Source organism: Choloepus didactylus, chromosome 14 (genome assembly GCF_015220235.1).
Source record: "Choloepus didactylus isolate mChoDid1 chromosome 14, mChoDid1.pri, whole genome shotgun sequence".
NCBI classification, from domain to species: domain Eukaryota; kingdom Metazoa; phylum Chordata; class Mammalia; order Pilosa; family Megalonychidae; genus Choloepus; species Choloepus didactylus.
The window spans coordinates 94,691,427-94,709,526 of NC_051320.1; the positions used below are offsets into that span (position 1 = coordinate 94,691,427).

At 50.0% G+C, this 18,100-nt stretch overlaps 1 protein-coding gene and 1 long non-coding RNA gene across 2 annotated transcripts in view; one reads left to right on the forward strand and one right to left on the reverse strand.

Annotated features, from left to right (window-relative positions):
* The window catches only part of TRAPPC9 (trafficking protein particle complex 9), a 743,379-nt gene that overhangs the window by 128,945 nt on the left and 596,334 nt on the right, over positions 1-18,100 (reverse strand). Inside the window, exon 22 of the mRNA XM_037803518.1 lies at positions 12,559-12,649. Within this exon, the coding sequence (XP_037659446.1) occupies positions 12,559-12,649 (91 nt within the window). The remainder of the gene's footprint in view (positions 1-12,558; positions 12,650-18,100) is intronic.
* LOC119509473 lies at positions 5,442-12,231 on the forward strand. The gene is made up of 3 exons (XR_005211716.1): positions 5,442-5,567; positions 7,805-7,885; positions 12,159-12,231. It is a non-coding gene; the product is annotated as an uncharacterized LOC119509473 (long non-coding RNA).

The following is an 18,100-nucleotide window of genomic DNA, read 5'->3' on the forward strand; positions in this document are numbered from 1 at the left end:
ACACACACAGAGGTAGAGAGATGAATTTAAGAGAAGCTCACGGAGAAAAAGCCCCTGGAGGAGCTGAGAGAGGAAGTCACTGAAGGCAGAAGCTGAAAGCAACAAAAACCCAGGAGAGAAAGACCAGCAGACGCCAGCCATGTGCCTTCCCATGTGACCGAGGTGTCCCGGATGTCGGCAGTCTGTCTCCAGAGTCCAGCTATCATCCTGTTGAAGTCTTGAGTTGGACATTTCACAGCCTAAGGATCGTAAATTGTTAGTTAATAAATCCCCATTGTAAAAGCCAACCCAGTTCTGGTATATTGCGTTCTGGCAGCTTTAGCAAACCAAACAGTGGGTGATAGTGGGAAAGAGGTCAGGCAAAAGAAAGTGAAAGAGAGCTTGGAAAGGAAGAAGAAGGAAAACAAGAAAAAATTATCACACAAAGCAAAATCAAGAAAATACAGATCAGAAAAGTAAAGATAAAAAAGAATAACAAAAACAAAAAGCATAACAGTATGACAGAACCAAGAGCAAACATACATGTCACATCGGTGAAAGTGAGTGGCCTAAACTCGACTATTAATGAAAAAGACTGACGTTGGATCACAAAGCAAACTCAACTCTATGCCTCATCCAAGGGAACCACATAAAAAAGGAAAAGGTAATTCACAAAGGTTTAAAACATAAGAGAGCCAAAGGAAAAGAAAAACGGGGTGATGGGTTTAATATCAGATAAAATTGAATTAAGGGCAAAAAACAATGAAGAAGACTAAGGAGGACCTTTTAAATGGTAAAGAGGACAGCAGAAAAGTAATTATGAGCGTCTATGCACCAAAGCACGCGCTTTCGTTTCGGGACATGCACTCACCACATGAAGGGACGCGAGACTTTTAGATGAAATGGGACACACGGTTGTGGTCGTCTTAATTCACCTCTCAAAGGCTATTGTTAGTGGAATATTTCAATTGAATGTTAAAGACTTTAGCAATGTAATTAATAAGGTAGAGCTAATTCATCTATTTTCACTGCAATAGCCTTAAAAAAAGAAATATACCTTCTATTTAACTGTCCATGAAGTCATCATTAAAATAAAATTTAAAAAAAACTAGCCACAAAGAAACCTCAGTAAGGTTTCACCAAGAGGTGCAAATAGGACTAAACTGATAACAATACCATTACATTAGGAAGTAATCACAAAGATCAGAAAACAAAATAAATGAAAACTACCATAGAAAGTTTTTTTTTTTAAACTACCTTTCAAATAGCTCTTGGGACAAAGATGAAATCTAAATTACAATTGCAGAAGGCCTAATAAATAAATATGAAAACATTAAGTACCAGAACATGGGATACAAGTAAAGTAGTGATCACAGGAAAACTCATAGACTTAAATACTTAATATTAATATATAGGAAAATCTAAATAAATGAATTACATGTGCAACTCTATAAATGAGGGGGAGAAATACAATAAGCCCAAGCAGAAATCAGTAAACTAGAAGCAAAAATTATTGAATTAGAAAAGTGAAAAGGCAGAATTAATGAATAAAGTATATTATTTGATAGCCAGCTTAATTAAGAATAAAAGGAGAGAAAGCAAAAATATGTTAAAGAACTAACAAGAATGGAAGCATTATTTCAGGTAAAGAAGCGGTTAAAATACCTATAAAATTTTTTTTATGAGCTAGATAAGTTCTTCCTGAAATTATATGAAAACAAACATGAAAAATTAGCAAGAATGACGTTGACAAAGAATTATCTATAGAAGATATTAAAATATATAGTAAAGGGTGTATATACAATATACAATAAAATATACAATAATTACAAGGTGGTTACTGGCTCATGAGTAGACAGATCAATGGCATAGACTCCAAAAATTTCCCTAAACACATGTAAGAAGATGACATTGCAGATTAGTAGAGAAAGATCATTTATTAAAGGACTTGGGGGTAACTGGGGAGCTTCCTAGAAAAAGAAAAGGAGACGCCATGCTGCACTGCTCGTGTCTTAATAAATTCTGGAAATAAAGATTTAAGTGCTAAAACAAATGAGCCTCTAACAGTATTAGGAACAAACAATGGAGACTCTTAAAAATAAATAGAATATTAAATAGGGAAAAGGGAAGGTCTTTCTAAGTATGGTATAGAAACGAGATATTTTTAAAGAGAGTGCTAAATTTGAAATAATATCCTCTGCGCGCTGGCACCCTTATGAGGATTTTTACTGCAATAATATTTATAATAGCAAAATATGAGAAACAACTTAAGGGTCCATCCAGACAGGCAGAGCAAATAAATTACTATACATCTTACCCAGTTGTGAAAAAGAATGTCGCAGCTCTGCATGGATTCGTATGGAATAACATCCAAGAAATATCATCACGTGGCAGAACAGGTATCCTGTACTGCCACTGGAGGAAAGAAAATACAGAGCATGTCTGGAGAGATTTCCCCTGAATGGGAAATAGTGGCAGCCTCGAGAGAGAGGGCTGGAGCTGAGAAGGAGACTGTCACTTGTACACCATTGCAGGCCCTCGGAATTTCAAAGCATGCACCCGGGGGATGCCTGGCACACAGAAAGTGCTCAAGAGCTACTTGATGGACGGACAGATGGATAGGAGGGTGGATGGATGCACAGACAGATGGATGGTAAAGTAAGAGAATGGAAGTCTAGAACCGTGTTTCCAGACTAGTCTTGAGGTTACCGCTGGTGACTGGGGGGCCCTGGCTTGGTCCCTCAGCCCCTCTCAGCCTCCTTTTCCTCATTTTTAGAACGAGAAAGACAATACAGCGCTTAGCTCCTTCGTAAGAGGTTCCGAGGCTGAAGAGTCAAAACCTCTCAACTGCCCCGTGACACCCTCCCCACCCCCTCGATGACCCTCAAGTGCTCACACTTTCGCAGGGAGCAGATGTTTGGAGACCGCAGCTGTGCCTGCGAAGCCCACAGCCCAGGGCCGTTGCTCAGCTACCTGGGAGCAAGGCGAGGGCTAGCGGCCGCGGCGCTGACGGGGAGGCCGGCGGCTGGCTTTCTTGCTGGATGGAAACTGGTTCTCGAAAGCCATTCTCCTGCTCCGTCTCCCAAGCCGTCCAAGACGTGATTGTGTTTGGTTACTTGCAGCAGCCATTTCGTATGATCTTTGTGTTAAAAACAAACACCCCCCCCCCAATACACACACGCACAAGACCTACAGTTACACCATCTGATGCAAGGGCACTTTCCAGGAGTGGGTGGGCACGCCTCTCTGTAGACCCCTGAACCCCCGGGACGGAGTCCACCCACAGCGCAGTGGTACAGAGTTGTGGCTGCCTGGCATTCCCGAATCTGGACTCCTGAACTCAATAGGTTGAATGCAGAGGGTGCCACATAGATAAAAGGACGAACACTCAAACATCAGGGGCTCCCCACCTTCCTGCCGGCAGGGAGGTTTGCTGGGCAGCGGGCTGTGCGCCACGTCCGAGTGCATTGCTGCCTTTTCCGGAAGGAATGGCTGCTGGAATCGGGGTTCTCCCTCTCGCCTCGGCTTGCACAACGCCTGCATAAGCTTCTCAGCCAGTGCATGCCAGGCTGTGTGTGAGCAGCCTGTTTACTGACCTGGGCCCCCCACCCCATAGCAGCCCAGGAGTTTCTCAAAGGCAGGATCTCAGTTAATTCAGTTTTGGAACTCCAGCACCTAAACCAGTGCCCGGGCACAGCAGATGTTCTAAAGATATTTGCAGAATGAATGATGAGCCAATTTATCAAAGAATCAATGTCATCAACGTGCCTCCGTCACCTTGGGCAGAACTTCCCTTCGGAGCTGCTTCCTCATTTGTAAAAGGCGCTCCAACGTGACCTGGCCCAGCCCTGGGAGAACCGGACGGCCGCGAGCCCCAGACACGAGGGAGGAGCCTCCTGGCGGCCAGGCCGTCGGCGTCCGGTGCAGCAGTGACGCCCTTGTTCCGAGACGGGAGCCCCTCATCCCTGCAAGCGCTGCTTGATTTACAGCCCAGAGCCCCAGCTCAGGGTGGGGTCTGCTTGGTGAGTGCTGAGAACACCAGCCCCGTGATGTGGCTGAAGCTGAACTGCCAAGTCCTTCACGTTTCCAAGTCAAAGCTATGGAGAGAAAAGCACTATCGACTGAAGGAGGTGAGGGGGGCCCATTGGGGAGGGCACTCAACCCTCCTTTTTGCCATGGCCAGGTGTCCGTGGAGATAGCTGTGTGGCCACCACAACAGACCCCAGGGAGGGCCCTGGATTTTGGCATCAGAGAAGGCCCAGCCCGTGCCTCCTGCCCTCCTCCCCACTGGAGGCCCCCGCAACCCCGGCTTCCAGACCATTCACACACCTGAGGCAAGAGGCGAGGGGAGTCGGCAGGCCAGACCTCAGCCTGCTCGGGAGCTGTGCCCACCCGTGCCCACCCAGGCTCCAGCCCACCCTCTGTGGCCTGGCCTGGGGCTCCTCCGCAGGAGCACACAAGGTCCTGAATCCACACCTGGATCTCCGTGCTCTCCTCTCTGCAACTGGGACACCAACAACGATTCGGGCAAACCCCCAGGGCTGCACTGCATCCGGATCCAGCTCCAGGCTCTCCCTCGGCCCATGGTGCATCCGAGAGCCATGCAACCACACGCTCGGGGGATCACACCTTTACTGAAGGGTCGAGGCACGCTCAGCATCGCCACCTTACAAACTAGAAAACTGAGGTGCAGAGAACTTTACTACTTGCCAAAGTAAAATCACACCACGAGGAACAGCAGAGGGAGGCTGTGAACCCAAGGCGGCTCAGCTCCAAAGCCACGCTCACACGGGCCACAGGGACGGCTGTGGTCTGCGCACAGGAAGAGCTGACAATCTTGCTATCTGCCAAGATCCCGTAAAATATTAATAATTTATAGGAAACTATGCTGAGGAATACCCCCAAACACAGAAAAGGCTTTATGTACAAACCACTGCATATAACCCATACAAGAGTAAACATCCTGAAACAGCCGAAACATTCAACAATCGAACTGTTATTAACTTATCTGGGATCCATTTGATGAAATATGGCGTGGCTATTAAAAATAAGTGTAGCATGTTTATAACACAGGAAACATTTTATCAAGTGAAAGAGGGCACAAAAGTACATATACAGGATGATCATCTCTATGAACAAAACTAAAATTTAGGAATAGAAAAAAACATTGAAAAGAAAGGCACAAAAATAAAACAGAGGTTTTTTTTAGGGTAGGAAAATGGCCATTCTTCTCTGATTTTTCCTTGCTTTCTACAATAAGATTGTCTACGTTCCATGCAGGGACACAGGAGAAGGACGAGATCTCAGAGAGAGGAAGGCTGCATTTGGATGTGGGTCTGTCTAGAGCCAGGAAACAGACGTCACTGAGCCTTGACTTAGGCACCCAAAAGGGGTCATGTAAGGACTGCTGTGCTTGAGGGGAGGAATCCTGAAAGGAAATGTCCACAAACCTTGCCTGGTACGTGAAATGTCCTCGGAAAAATCGTGATTTTTTTAAATGACTCCTCCCACCGCCCCTGCCCCAATCGGCCCAAGCCTGGCCCAGGTCAGATGTGACCGATGTTTGGAAGCTCAAGACAGGCCCGCAGGTAAGCAGGGACTCGCCCAGGGCTAAATCTGAACTTGCTCACCCCAGGGTCTCCTTACCTCACCCCCTAGGGGAGCCCTGGAGAATCCTTAGGAGCCGGGAGTCCCAGTTAGTGGTGAGGAGCCGGCAGGGGGCTGAGACGCGGTGGCAGGAAGGACGTGGGGGGCGTGCGCTGAGGCCAGGGACGACGTGGACAGTGACCACAGCGGGGCAGGTGGGGGGAGCAGACATGGGTCAGGGTCAAAATCAGCAGCGAGGAGGCCGGCCCAGCTTTTTCCACACTGGAAATGGACAGATCGTGGTCTACACTCTCCCCCTGACCCTGACCGTGGTGGAAAGCTCAAGCCACAACTCCAGCCCAGCCGCTTCTCCTTCCCAGTTCAACCCCGGCCTCCCTCCTGGACGACACAGCCCTGCTCCCTTCACTTCAGTCACGTCTTCCTCCTCCAAAGAGCCTTCCTCTTGTGAAACGCGGCTTTTCCAACCACAACAGATAATAAATTACCCGCTGTGTTGTTACTGCTGTTTTTATACTGGCCATGTTTTCTCCTCTACTAGGAGAGAAGCTGATCCCTGAGAGAAAGAGGAAGACGGAGGAGACAGAAAAAAAAAAAAATAGAGATTTGCGCACTAACTATAATAGGTTTATTTGAATGAGCTTGTTCAATTCTCCCAACAAACCTGTGAGGGGCTGGGTCCAAGCCACTCCGCGAGACAGGACTGGCACTCAGGGCTGCAGCTGCTCAGGGCGCCTGGGCCGACTCGGCAGGATCCGGCACAGCCAGGAGCAGAAGCAGCCCCCTGCTTTCGCAACCCCGGCTCGTGCCATGTGCCAGTGTCCTGCTCCCTGCTCTCTCCCCAGGGCCTGAGCTACGAGTACACACAGGGAGGGGGCTTGCTCTCCTCTCTGGACATGCACAGATACAAAAATACATGATTTTAAAAAAGGATCCAAGAAAATGTCCGGGCGAGCAGTGGAACATCCCACTTGGCTGCCCTTGGGAAGAGGTGCCTTCCGACTCGGCTGAGCCCTGCAGGCACCCCTGGGAGCTCGCTGCAGTCATGGACTACTCCAGGGGCTGCAGAAGGCTGGAAAAGCCAAGGCACCATGAGACCACTAAATGGCAGCTTGCGGTGGGGGTGACCCAGAAGCCCCAGGGGCAGTGGCCCTCCTGGGATGCAGACGCGTCTGTGGCATGGGGGTCTGCAATCATGACGCCCCCCAATAGACGACGCAGCTCTCGGGGAACCACAGTGTCTCCAAGCGCACAGCGGGCTCCCGTCTCTCTGAACCGCGCAGGACCTGCCTCCACACTGCCACCTTCACAGGGAAGCTGGATGTCCTGTGCTCGCAGCGGGGGCCAGCGAGAAGGTCACATCGGAAATCTACGTCTCCCAGTGTCCCCATCACATACTCATTTGACAGAAGATCCAAGGGCCTTAAGCATGTTCGCATCTTCAGGCTTAGTGACTCCATCACCAGAAAACAGGTCTAGTCAGGGAAGCCAGCAAACATTTCTATATTGAGATGTTCACTGGAAATAACCAGATGTAACAGTTAAGCACAAGATGCTGGAAACAGGGGAGTATTATGCACTGTCCCTGAGGAATGTTTAGTGCCTGAGGATAGAAGCGGGCCCTGGGGTGGGGAGGGGTGGGGTGGGGTGGGGGCTGTTCCCCAGGGAGGGGAAAGAGGAGGCTGTGCGGGTCCCTGCTCGGTCTCCTGCGAGGACAGGGGAGGGCTGCCCGCGCCCCTACAAGGGGTGCCTCACGGCAGAAATGCTGCTTGGGTCTCACTGTTCTCCTCTAAAAGTCAAGCATTTTTTCCAGGACAAAAGTACTCACACTTGAACTATTTGCAAACATACTGGTGTACACGTGAGATGAACTTACAAACCGCTGACCCAAGCCAAAAAGTCAAACAGGAGGCAGCAAAGGAAATGTGGAAGAAGGAGCCCCGTGTCCCCCAGGAGTCCTGGGTGTTTCTGGAATGGAATTAACCTCCACGCAGGCGCGCTCAGAGGGATGGGGCCCTGCGATGGCTTGTTCTTTGGGGACTTCATTTCTTTCAACTGACATGATTCATTAGTACAAGTTTTGTCTCATTTCTATTAGTTTTTTAAGGGAAATCAATTTTCTTTAGAAACAGATGGGTTTTCTGTTCAAACCTTAGTAATATTTCACAAGAGCTCACACTTTAAATGAGTTTATGGTTTCCTAACTACTGTCATTCAACAGGAGTCCACAGAGCGTCCACCCATGTCTTGTGCCCGAGGAGCCCCCGGCCACCCAGTCCAGTGGCTTTGTCACATCCGACCGGTGAGTGAGCTGGTGGAGGGCGGGACAGCATCCTGCCCCTAACCTCACAACCAAGAAGTGAAATGGTCTTCAGATTTCCGACGCACTGTGTCTCAAACCACGATCCTAAGAGATGCACTTTACAACTGTCATAGTTAGGAAAACCGAAGTTGGCACCGAACTGCCAATCCTCTTTCTCCACCACACACATGGCCCCCTCCAACCTTCCCCACCTCCCCGAGCACAGAGATGAAACAGGCGTCAGCTGCTGGGCCGGCTGGCTCACTGGCAGTGGAAGGAATAACAATCCATTAATGACGTATGTGGCATACGTGTGCCCAAGCGCCATTACCCCTGCACTCAGCAAACCCTCATCCCCCCACACCTGCTCACCCCGGCCCCAGTGGGGGCAAGGGGCACTTCCTCTTCATGTGACCCAGCCCACCAGGGCACCAATGAAGAGCTCCACTCGCTGCCTGGCCCTGGGCGAGAGGGACTGCCAAGCCCCCTCAGTGAGCTTCTCCCACCAAGACTTCTGACAGGGGCTCTCGGAACCGAGCTGGTCCTCCAGGAGTAACTGTATCAAAGGCTCTGATCATCAACATAAATGATCATAATAAGCCTTTATGCAGTCAGACATTAGGGATTTAGGGTTTCCCAAAAACCTCCACAAATGCCACTTCACTTTGATTCTGACGCTCACGGCAACACCGTGAGGTAGCCATAGAAGACACCCACACCATCCTGGGACAAGAAATGGCAGCTCAGGGACACAAAATCCCAGTCCAGGATCGCCCCACAAGTACACACAGGACCAAATTGCAAACCAAGGTCCACCTGCCTCCACGTACAGCCTCTAATACACCACGCAGGTGACAACGTATGTTGCTTTGAGATACAAATGCAGTTAAAACCACAGTTCTCTCTCACCCTGTCCCTTCCCTGCTTCTTGTCCCTCAGAGGCTGCAATGAGAAAAGGTCGATGGCATTAATGAAATGTCATCTCACCTGCATCGGGCCCAAAGGCCAGAGGGCCCCGTTTGTGCCGAGCACCCTGAATCCCAGTCCAGGTTTCCGGTGTGGGGGGAGGACAGGTGAGGGGTGCGAGCCCTGGAGGGAAGGAAGGGCAGGAGGTAGGGCTGGGCACTGAATGGGTAGGTGCGGGCATCCCCATTCCAGAAGAGAGGATACACAGGCTCAGAGAGGTTAAGCGACTTGCCTAAGGTTACACAGGTAAGATGTCAGAGAGCTAATATGTGAACCCAGGGCTGCATGACTCCAAAAGGCTATGGGACAGGATGACATTTCCAAAATAACACCTCAAAACACTAAAAGGGGGAAGTAAGTGGGAAGATGTTGGAGCAGGAAGCTCCAGGAATCAGATCCTCCACCAAAACTGGCAGGAACTGTCTGAATCAACTGTTTTGAAACTCCAGAGTCTGGTGGAACACCGCAGCATCCAAGGAGAGTTGTAGGAGGAGGATGATAAATTGCCATAAATATCGGTGACTTTCACCCTCTGTGCAGCTGCTACCAACCTCCATCCCCCAGCTGCACGGCAGGCACCAATGGGCAGCAAAATGTGTGTGTGTACGTGTGTGTGCACGCTGACTGCTGCTTTGAATTAGCTGTTTCTGACAGCTGGGGGCCACTGCACCAGCTCCTCTCAGGCAGAAGCTGCAGAGCACTCTTAAAGGGGCTGCACCTCTTCCACCACCCCCTTTTCTCTTTTCATTTCCCATTTTGGAAAAATCAAAAACTGATGGCTCCAGCACTCAACAACACTAGCAATCCCAGAGTAGTGGACGAGCTAGATTTCCAGAGTTACAACAAGATAATACTCAGAATGTTTTTGACAAAAATGTTACAAAACACACAAAGAAAAAGGAAAAAAAGAAAAGAATTTGCTACAGCCATCCCTGAGAAAAGCTCGTACATTAGAACTACTAGTTAGAGCCTTTAAATCAACTGTTTTAAATATGATCAGTGATATAAAGGAATCCATATACAAAGAACCAAAGGAAATTAAGAAAATACTGCTTGAACAAAATAAAGAGATGAAAATTATAAAAAGGAAACAAGCACAAATTTTGGAGCTGCAAAGCACAGTAACTGAAATGAAAAACTCATTACACAGATTTGCCTGCAGATTTGAACAGCAAGAAGAAAGGATCAGTGAACCTGAAGCAAAACTATTGAAATTACCCAGTGTGAGGAGTGGCAAGAAAAATAATCTAGAAACATGAGCCGGAGCCATCAATCGTATTGGCAGACCCGTCACTGGAGTCCTGGAAGGACAAGGGGAAGAGAGGAAGGGGCAGGAAAAATGTTTGATGAAATAATGGCTGAAACCTTCCCAAATTTGATGAAAGTCATGAATATATAAATCCAGGAAGCTTAACAAACTCCAAGCAGGATAGACTCTAAGACAACTACACCAAGACATAGCAAAATTGTCAAAATTCAAAGATGGAGAGAGTGTTTTGAAAACAGCAAGAGAGAAATGACTTGTCACATACAAACAATCCCCAATAAAATTATCAGTGGATTTATCATCAGAAACGATGGAGACCAGAAGAGAGGGATGACACATCGGAAGTCCTTATAGAAAAATACTGTCAATCAAGAATTCTGTATCCGGCACAATGATCTTTCAGAAATGACAGTGAAATTAAGAAATTTAGAGGTAAATGAAAACTGAAAGACTTGTCTTATAAGAAATGTTAAAGGGAGTCCTTTAGGCTGAAATAAAATGACATGAGACAGGTAAGCCATAAGAAGAAATAAAGAACATTGGTAAAGATAATGACATAGGTAGAATAAAATCCCATATTATTGCACTTTCAGTTTGTAACTGGTTCCCCCTTCCCCCATATGACTTAACAGGCAAACGTGTAAAATAACATTTTAAATCTATGCCAATGGGCATACAATATATAAAGATGTAATCTATGAATAACAATCTGAAGGGGGAGGGAAGGAGACACTTGGAGTCAAGAGTTTGTGTAGTACTGGAACTAGGCTGGTACTAGTCCAACTACATTGTTATTAGGTTAAGATGCTAAATGTAATTACAAAGGTAACCAGTATGAAAATAACTAGAAAATATAGAAAAAAATGGAAAGAAGGGAATCAAAAATGGTACCCTATAAAAAAACAACTAAATACAAATAAGGCAATAATGGAGTAATTGCACTGGATTTTTAGCTTTTACACCAAAAGCATGAGAAAAAAAATAAATAAAATGAACTTCATCAAATTAAAAACTTTTGTGCAATGGACATTATCAAGAAAGTGAAAAGACAAACCTATAGAATGGGGAGAAAAAATATTTAGAAACCATGTATCTGTTAAGGGCAAAATATCCAGAATATATATAGAAAGCCTACAACTCAAAAACAAAATGACAAACAATCCACTTAAACAATGGAACAAAGACCTGAATAGATTTCTCCAAAGAAGATATTCAAATAGCCAAAAGTATATGAAAAGATGTTCAAAATCATTCACCATTAAAGAAATGCAAATTAAAACTACAAGATACCACCTCACACATTCTAGGATGGCTATTATTAAAAAAAACTGAAAATAATAAGTGTTGACAAAGATGTGGAGAAATAGGAACCCTTGTACAATGTTGGCGGGAATGTAAAATGGCGCAGCTGCTGTGGAAGGCAGGTTGGTGGTTCCTCAGAAAGTTAAACACAGAATTACCATATGACCTGGCAATTCTACTCCTAGGTATACACCCCAAAGAAGTGAACGCAGGGGTTGGACAGATAATTGTACACCAGTGTTCACTGCAGTATTATTCACAAAAGCGAAAGGTGGAAGCAACCCAAGTGTCCATCAACTGATGAATGGATAAACAAAATGTGGTACGTCCATTCAATGGAATATTATTTAGCCGTCTAAAGGAATGAGTGCTGGTACATGCTACAACATGGATGAATGTTGAATACATCATGTTGAGTAGAATAAGCCTCTCATTTCAACAACACAAAAATACTAATTTCAGTTTGTTTTACAGCAAAATATTTTTGAATACTATTTAGGAAGGCACAAACTAAGGTAAACGCTCCTAGGGGCAACAGGAAGCAAATATGCAAATAAATTGTGCTAAGTGCTAAACAATGGTGATGTCCTTGGGGTGAACACAAAGCTTAGTTTAGGTGTTTACAGAATATACACTTTCCCGTATAAACAAAGTGAAAATCTGTTGAAGCCCAATTCAAGGGAATGGGGTGCAAAGGCAAGATGCCAACCACACGCTTGTGCTCTTTCCCCATCCCAGATCACATGCAGGTCCATAACCACTGGTGGAACACGCACCTATCCAGGCACAGTCCCCGGCCACCTGGGAGAGAGCCGACTCCAGCCACTGGACTCGAGGCAGCTCTGGATGTCTGTCAGCAGCCTTCTGAGCTGCCACAAGCACTGAACTCCTTCACAAGGGTGCGCGGTGCCCACGGCTGACAGGACGCGCCTCCGAGGCTGCCACGCAGACCTGGGCCCTTCTCGTCAGCTGAAACCGAGGCCCAGGTGCCAGGAGGCCGACGCAGCTTGACAGGGTTCCATACGATGTCACTCAGCTCGCACAAACCCCTGGGCTCCCCAGCACATGCCACCAAGGACTTGCAAACTTTGAGACACGAGCATCCCCCCAGAAAGGCCCGGCGACCGCGGGTACTCACCCCACTGCAGGGGAGCCAGCTGCAGGTGCTCCAGGACGAGCTGGTTCAGGAGCCCCTCCACACTCGCCTCGCCTCTGCGCCGCAGGGACGGGTGGGCTGCAGTCAAGGAAAACGTGGCTTCTGGCCGAGCACCCACCAGGATGAAATCACACTCTAGGGGGCCCTCAGGTGGGAAACCTGCCCCCAACCAACCCCAGCCCCAGACATGTCACCCCAAGTGGGAAACACGGGAAGGACACAAATATATCAAGGCCCTCTCCACCCACCCTCAAACCTGCTACCTTAAGCTATTGAGATGTAAGGAGGGGAAACCTGCTGGGCTAATTTTATTCCAACTATTCTTACTAGGAGAAATAAGGAAGGTTGTTTCCCCATAATAAAACACACAAACTGTGATGCACTGTTGAACACAACCAGTGTGTCTCTTGACATGTAGTGCTTTCACACTGGCGTCGGGTTTGTCGTGCTATACGTCTTGCTGTAATTACGCAATTATTACAAATTATTGCAAATGGGGCTTACTTAAGTGAGTTTACAAACAAGAAAGTCATAAAGTCTCTCAGCATGTGTCAGTGGGTGAAGAAATTAAGTTCAGAAATGCAGAAAACAGACACCTCCCAGGCCCTGATAATCAAGACCAATGCATCTCTCAGAAATGGAGCTGCAAACTCTTTCCCATTCCCTGCACTAACTGAAGCCACGGCATTTAAGAACTTCATTTCTGACGCTCTCTGGAGATTAGGGCCCCACTCACCGTTACCTGAGTATCAGCATCTGTCCCACTCACTGTTCCCCAGTAACAGCATCTGCTCCACTCACCAACACCCCAGTAACAGCATCTACCCCCTTCACCGACACCCCAGTAACAGCATCTGCCTCGCTAACCGACACCCACCCTGAGTATCAGCATCTGCCCGGCTCACTGTTACCTGAGTAACCGCACCTGCCCCAATCACCATCCCCCGAGTAACAGCATCTGTGCCTCTGTTACCTGAGTACCAGCATCTGCCCCTCTTGCCACACCCCCAGCAACTGCATCTGCCCCTCCCGTGGCTCCCCCTCTTTTAGGACAGCGCAAAGTGTAGGTTCCGGGGCTCAGCCTGCATTTGAACCGATCACCACCACTGGTGATCCTTGGTCAGTTTACTTGAACTCTCTGGGTTTTGTTTCCTCGTCTGTGAAGTGGGGACCATCACAGCACCAACGTCATGGGTTGTCACAGGAGTAAATGTAGTAACACACCCCACTCCACAGTGGGTGTTAAGTAAATGTCAGCTACTGGTAACAGCACCCCATCTTCTTAGCCATCGGCCACCCCTCCTCACTCTCCTAGGAGACAGGAACTTTCTCTCCTTGCCTCAGTTCAGCCGGCCTCTCTGTCGCTTCAGACTCCCATAGGGATCCCATTCTACCACAAGCAACTTATCGTTTCTTCCAGAGAATTCTAGTGAATGAAATTTTCTCCATCTCATTACACACACAGTCTGTTTGTTGAACTGAAATTATTATTGCTATATAATTTGCAAAGTGCTTTTAATTATCTTATTTGATCCTGCAACAATCCTGGGAAATAGGGTTCATTCATTTGCCTCATTCGTTCACCCAACAAACAGCTCCTGAGCGTACGTCTGGGATGAGGCCCTGGGATGTGGCCAGGATGCTGAACTTAGGCCAGGAGCTGAGCTCCTAGTTGCTGCTGGAACATCAAAAGAAGGGTTCTGTGATTAGGAAGGGAGTAACCCCTACAGAAAATGGAAATTTCCCAGTGGAGGGGACAGCTGAGCAGAGCCCCATGGAAAACAAGGGGTTTAGGGCACTGGGAGAGTGAGGGGTGAGTAAAGCACCCCAGCAGAGGCAGCAGCTTATGGGGGCAAGGAAGCAAAGATGTCCAGGGAAGCTGGTGAGAGGGGCAGGAGGAGAGAGAGATTTCCATCAGAAAGAGGAGGAAACAGGCCCAGAGCGGTCGGGCTGCCCCAGGTCACCGTGCAGCCACAGGGCCCACGTCCCATCCCAGCTCCTCCTGGCACCTGTGCACCCCTGGCCCGGCCCCCTGCCCTGCCGGGAGGCAGCTTCTCCAACCACCCTGCCGTCCCCATGCCCCTGCCTGTCAGCAGTGCCCGTCTCCCTCCGCTGGTCACGGAGCTCGCTGAGCCCCACGAAGGCACACGGGTGGGCTCAGGGACACCCCTCACCAGGACCAGGCTCCCGGAGTGGAGGGAGCAGCGCACACAGCAGGCGGAGGGTGTCAGGCGGAATCTCAACAACAGCCACGGCCTCTGCCTGTGACTGCTCCGACGGGCAGGACAAGGAGCCTGCTCACACAGCACTCTGTTCCGTTGCATCACCTCTGACAAACGAGTCCTCTCTCCCTCACAGGAGCACACACAGGTGGGAAGCACATCAGCACTGGTCCTGGGCCTGCAGGTTGTCGGGAACCTGGGGGACCGCCCCCCCCAATCCCGGGGTTGTGACAAGGGTGGCTGCTGGCTCAGGACCTGGGCCTCTGCCCTGCTCTTCCCAGCAGCTGTGAGGGGGGAACCGGGTCACCCCCACCTGGCTGGGAACCCAGAGCCACACCCTTCTCAGGGCAAAGGGCCTGGGCTGACAGCTGCTGTCGCGGAGACGCCTGAGAGGTTAGGAGAGGAAGTGCACAGCCAAAGACAGATGGATGGGCAAAGGGGACAAACAAAGGCCAGCCCCCGTGCGTCAAGATCTGGCTAATACTGGTCGTAAGCTCTAAACCTGGCAGAGTCAGGCTAAAGCTCGTCTCTGCTGGGCACCTCTCTGCCCACTTCCGCCCTGCTCCTCCTGCCCCCCTGACTCCCTCCCTTGTAGGGCTCCCCTTTGAGCCCTCCCCCAGGAAAGCCCTTGGCTGACATCCCCCTTCTCAGGGCCTTTCTGTCCAAAGTGGGGTTTGGACCATACCTGTGGCTGCCTGTGATTGGCTAACTGATGCGGAGACCTCTTATTTCACAACAGCCGAAGCTGATGGATTTCCATTTCTCAATTCCAGCCCCTGCTCACATCACCTGTGCAAACAATCAAGCTCCAGAATAAATGACAGCCCCTCTCAGTTTCCTAGAAATTTAATTGTCTTAAGAGGGGCTGCTGATTAAGAATTTATTGGCTGGGATGTTCTCTATCTTTATGAACAGTGTGTAGTTCCCACAGATAACGAGTTAATGATGGCTTTGTTCTTCTTCTGAACCCATAGATTTCAATATTCTAACTTAAACACTCAATGCACCATATTAAATTACCCCTTGAAGTAAGGAATGTGGAATAAGGGCTTCTAGTTAGATAGATCCAAGGCCTTTTCTGAAGAAAAGGCTCACTGGCCCCTCCACTTGGGGTGCCCACCACACCAGGCCCTGGGCTAGACACGGGGGTCAGCACTGCACTCAGGAGACACCCCTCCCCTTGGGGAGGAGACTGGCGCGGCTGCTGCATTCTGCTGCTTTCTAGGGCTCCCCAAGTCCATGAGGCATCAAAGGTGCTGGGGGCTGGTGGGCTTTGTGGGGGGCAGGTAGAAAATTCAGGCCCCTGATAACCCTGTGGGTCTGCATGCACGTGAGTGTGCAAGTGCACTAGCAGCCAAGAGCCGACAGTTCCAGGGAGCCTACTGCAGGCCAGGCCTGGTCTGGGCAGCTTACACATATTGAGTAATTTCAATTCAATCACAGCACTCACAGGTAGCCGTTATTATTACACCTATTTTGCAGAGAAGGAAATGGAGGCAGAGAGGTTAGGAAACTTGCCCACAGCCACACAGTCAGTCCATGGAGGAGCCTCGGGCAGTCTAGGGCCAGAGGCTGTGTCCTCAGCACAGGCCTCCGAGCCACAGAAAGTGGGCAGCAGCGCAAGGCCCTTAGTGTGCAGTGGTCACGTGTGAACACGGCACATACACACACACTGCGAGCCACCAACACATGCACCAGGCTTCTCCTGCACACGGCAGGCCGCTGGGAAGACTCAGGGCTCTGCTCCCTCCAGGCTCGAGGAGGTGCCCCACAGTGGCTCTCCAATGGCCACATGCACCCAACAGGACCCCTGGGGCTTTGTGCCCTCCTGGGCCACCCAAGGGACTCAACAAGGCTGAGTCGAACGATTACCTGGGGTCAGGACTCTGGGGGGACTCAGTGCGCAGAGGGAAGTCCCGGGGCCTCTGGAAAAGCACCCAAGAAAGCCCTGAGGATCAGCTGCCTCAGCTGAGAAGGAATGATGGCGGCACGTGCAGGCCACCCCGCGGCATCTGCACCCCTCAGGCGGCTCCCCTCGCGAATCCAGGGCCGGGAGCCCATGGGCCCCACTAGCATGGAAGAGACACTGGGAGGAGAGAGGGGGGCAGGCCACCAGTCTTTGATAAAAGCACCCCCTCTGCTCACTGCGGACACCACCACCCTCTCAGGAGAAGGTGTCGCAACCTTGGCGCAGGCACCCACGTTTTACCCAGTTACTTAGAAACGGCAGTGTGTTCCACAAACCCCCACGCCAGGGCCCCACCCGCTCGGGAGATGCCCTGTCGCCCAAGCACGTGACAAGCAGTGGAGCCCGGATGCCGACGAGGCTGGGGGCTGCATTTACCACCTCTGTCCACTGCTGCCCCCGCCCCTCCACAATGGGTGTCATCAACAGAGAGCGCTGAGGACAGAGAGACAACGGGCAGGAACCGCTGGGCAAACTGAACCATCCCGTGGGGTGGTGACGGGCAGCATTAGGCTCATGGAGTTAAAGAGAAACAAACCCACTCTCTGTCCTCAGAGAACGCACAGGCTGGAGGAGGACACAAGCCATGTTTCCAGCACACACCACGAGTGGCTCCCCTGGGACCCGCAGCTCCTGCTGCCTTCCTAACCATGCATTAACACGCCTGTTTTCCACCGCAGCCTCGGGCCCCTTGGCGAGAGGACCGCGTGCCGTCCTGACCTCTGCCTCTCGCTGCTTAGTGCAGGCCCTGGAGCATGGGGGTGTGGGGAGCCTGGGGGGCACCTCCCAACTGCCCCACCTCCATGCGCCCTCCTTTCCGGGCTCTGCACAGGTCTCTTCCTGGAACGCCCCCTCCTGCCTCCTCTGCCCGGCGGACCCCTACTCTCTCTCTCAGACCCGCACCACCGCGCCTCCTCATGGAGCACCCCCTCAAAAGTGCACGTGGTTCTCAGAGCCCCAGTCAAGCAGCCCTGCAGCCAAGGTCCCACAGGCCTGTCCCCCTGCCTACATCACGGGCAACTGCCTTCTTCAAAGCTCTAATCTCTTGCACAACTCGTGGTCCGCATCAGTAGCTCCACAAATGCGGGTTGCTGCTTTGATGCTTTAGAGAATGGATGCTGGCAGGTTTGCCTGAATGCAGGCAGGGGTGGGTGGACGCTTTTCATCAAAAGCTGATCTCCACTGGTTTGGGTCACCCACAATAGTCACCTCCCTGCTGTGGTGACTTAGGTCACTGGGGAAGGCCCCTGGCCCCAGAGGCAGCTTAGAACCCATGTCTGCCACTGCCAACCACACAAGGGAACCCAGTTGCTTGCGAGTGGCACAGCTGGCTGCC